This window comes from Aplysia californica, unplaced genomic scaffold, assembly GCF_000002075.1.
Source record: "Aplysia californica isolate F4 #8 unplaced genomic scaffold, AplCal3.0 scaffold00813, whole genome shotgun sequence".
Classification (NCBI taxonomy): domain Eukaryota; kingdom Metazoa; phylum Mollusca; class Gastropoda; order Aplysiida; family Aplysiidae; genus Aplysia; species Aplysia californica.
In genome coordinates this window covers 1,664-4,696 of record NW_004798083.1, presented here as the reverse complement: position 1 = coordinate 4,696, position 3,033 = coordinate 1,664, and the positions used below count along the sequence as shown (strand labels likewise).

At 41.7% G+C, this 3,033-nt stretch overlaps 1 protein-coding gene across 1 annotated transcript; it reads left to right on the top strand.

Annotated features, from left to right (window-relative positions):
* The first annotated feature begins 381 nt into the window (after positions 1-381).
* On the top strand, positions 382-2,041 carry LOC118478673 (protein patched homolog 1-like). Its single transcript, XM_035972724.1, has 2 exons — positions 382-768; positions 1,817-2,041. The coding sequence occupies exons 1-2, from the start codon at positions 664-666 to the stop codon at positions 2,030-2,032; spliced, it is 321 nt and encodes a 106-aa protein (XP_035828617.1). The 5' UTR covers positions 382-663; the 3' UTR covers positions 2,033-2,041.
* Positions 2,042-3,033: the final 992 nt, after the last annotated feature.

Sequence of the window (3,033 nt, the reverse complement as noted above, 5' to 3'; positions counted from 1 at the left end):
CACCTCAGTGCCGGTGGAGAGGCCCCCAAGATTCAGTTCTGACCGAGGCAGGAGTAGTGTTTCAAACACCATAGCCGCCTTCTAACATCTGTACGTTCGCTCGACAGCGGGCTTTTTTGGTGTACTGCTCCGGCGATCCCGGCCTGTTCACTGTTCACTTCTTGGGTGGTCTATCTACTTGGGTGAGCTGTTGCTAAGCAACTAATGTTGGGCTGGTGTTACACGAGCAATCCTACTGATAATTGACCAATCAGCGCCGCGATCTGCTCAGCATCAATCATGTCGCAGTAGGCCAAGAGGCGGAGCCAGTATGCAAATCGCAGGAAGCACACACAGAATGGGAACACCGTGGTAATCTACATCAAACGCGTTGAAGGCAACTCCGGTGGGAGGCAGCGATGTTGTGGTGACTGTCTGAATGTTTTCTACACGAGTTTTTCGTTTGTTGGATACTCATTTTCATTATGTAGTGCCTTGGAATACAATGGAATTCTTACTTTCAACACGTGCTCGGTTTAAAAGCCGTGGACCCGGCTAGCGAAGGGTGAACTCGCTTTTCCTCGTACACTCGTGTTGTGTAGCTTCGCTCTCCAAGTCAGGGCGAATGTAAGATCGCCTTAGCTTTGTCCCTGGTTTGTGCCGGGGGGTCCTGAAGTTGGAAGTATGTCCAACCGGCCCCGAAGGGCTGACCCATCAAAGTCCGACCCTGAGCTGTTGACCAGGACTAGTTGGGTCAACGCTGAACTCGCATATCGACAAGTGAAACGGGTGAGTACTCGGGTGACCCCGATTCGTTACGGAGCCGAATCGTTCAATTCTTACATCATGAAGCCCCCCTCTCGTTTAAATCACATTGTTGTTTGTTTACCTGTGTGAGTTGTACAACTTGTAGGGATGGGGGTCATTTGGTGAGCAGTCCTCACATCCATGTTGGTTAATTTCGTCTTTAAACTCCCCTTTACTTCAAAGAACATTGGTATTGAGAATTGAGAGGAGTGCGATGGGTTCGAATTGTCGTAACTCCGTTCAGGCCGAGATCTAATCAAGATTCTTGTAGATCTAATCTAGATCTAGAAATCTAGATATCTAGAGAATATCTAGAGTCTAGATTCTTGATCTAGATATCTAGATTAGAATCTAGAGTTCTAGATCTAATCTAGATCTAGATTTCTAGATCTAGATATCTAGATCTAGATAGATTGTAAATGAAATGATCTAGATCTAATCTAAATCTAGATTAGAACTAGAAATCTAGATAGATTGTAAATCTACCTCGGTTTTTTATCGCAATTATTAACTCAACTGCTTCTAGATTCTAGATTCTAGATTATATCTGGGTTGATATGTAAGATATTGTAAGGGTTACAAATCCTGTATTCTGCTGTCTGGTTCATTTTGAATTTATTTGTGTTTGTAAGTTACCAATTCATATTTTGTCGAAAAGTATGGTCTTGTCACTCAATTCGGGAGGTCAAAGTTTATGTTAGGACATCCTTAGGATAAGATCATTCATTTTATAGCCTAATGTTTTTATAGAATAAAATCGTATTTCACAGTTGTTATTATGAATGTAAATTTAACTCCTGTTAAGTTGGAGAAGCAGAAATTAAAATTTGCCAGTTTTATTGTGCGTATTTTCACGACACTCAGAAGTAGTCAGCTTGACAGAAATTTGAATGTTTGACAGCCCGGTGTATTTATAGGATGTGTTCCATGCATAATTTACAATCGATATCAGTGATGACTAAAAATAAACACTTCACAATATTATAAATTAACTCACTCATATGTTGTGGATGTTTTTGTCAATTCACAGGGTCGGGCAGATGGAAATACATGTGCCTTATGGTTGAGACTTTACCTACAAAGATATCTCTACAGTATTGGATGTTTGCTGCAGCTTCATTGTGGCAAAGTGACGTTCTTAGGATTATTGCTACTGTCATTGTGTTGTGTTGGATTAAAAACGGGACATTTGGAGACCAACGTTGACGAATTATGGGTTGAAGGTACGTGTGGTGATGCTTCATAATATTGCATGCTTTTGTCTCGAGAGTCTTTTGTTTTCTAATTACCATAGAGACCAAAACTATAACACCAAATTCGTCCAAAAAAAAGTCCAAATTGGTTTTTGAGAGTAAATTCATAGGCTAGTCTAAACTGATTTAAAGTTATCGCGCAGAACGAGAGAACGAAGGAGGGGATGAAGAGAGCACAAGTTTGCCAAGGCCTATCTTTCCTGTGCTACAGGCCAATACACGCTGTGTGTCTCGGTCGGCAAAAAATACGGTTCAAAACACAGATTTAGTGTGTGTGGCATTCTTTTGATGCAAAGAGGGAAAACTTTCTCCCATTACAAAGTAGCCCAAGGCTTTCTTCTCAACTGAATGAGCTGGCAGAGTTTATCATAAAAAGTTGGGCTGATTTTATCAACGTTAACCTCAAACGTGCCTCCAACCGAAGGCCTACGCGAGCGTTAAGCCTTGTCTTTTTCCGCGCCCGCCATATTGTGACCTAGAAAAAGATGGCGGTGTGTGGTCCTGGGTTATTATTGGAACGTAGCGAGGGGAGAGAAAAAGGATTGGTCGGTGAAAGAAAACCAGGAGAAGAAGCTTCTGGGCTTGCTTTGAACGCTCTTTTTTTCGAATATTTTATGATGGACGTTTTTGTTACTATGGTTCTTGTTGCTGTTTTGTTTGACTGTTGAATTAATGTGACGTTGGCATTTAGTTAACCGGAATACATTAGGCCTAGACGATTCTTTGGGTTTTTTTCATACTCCCCTCTCCCTTCCTGTTTAACAAAAACGCATATTTTGGGAGAAGAAAAGGTTTGCTGGAATGTAACAAGAAAATGATACGCTTACTCGATACTGAGACCGTTGGTCAAATTTTCGCGCGTCGGAAACTTGCCAGCCGTGCCATTAGTTGAGTTCGTCGATCGATAAATCAATCGGTGAAGCCATGGGCGTCGCTTTGTGTTTGACGGCGCTCGTATTCTTATTGTTCAAATAGTAAATTGTTCTAGAATTGC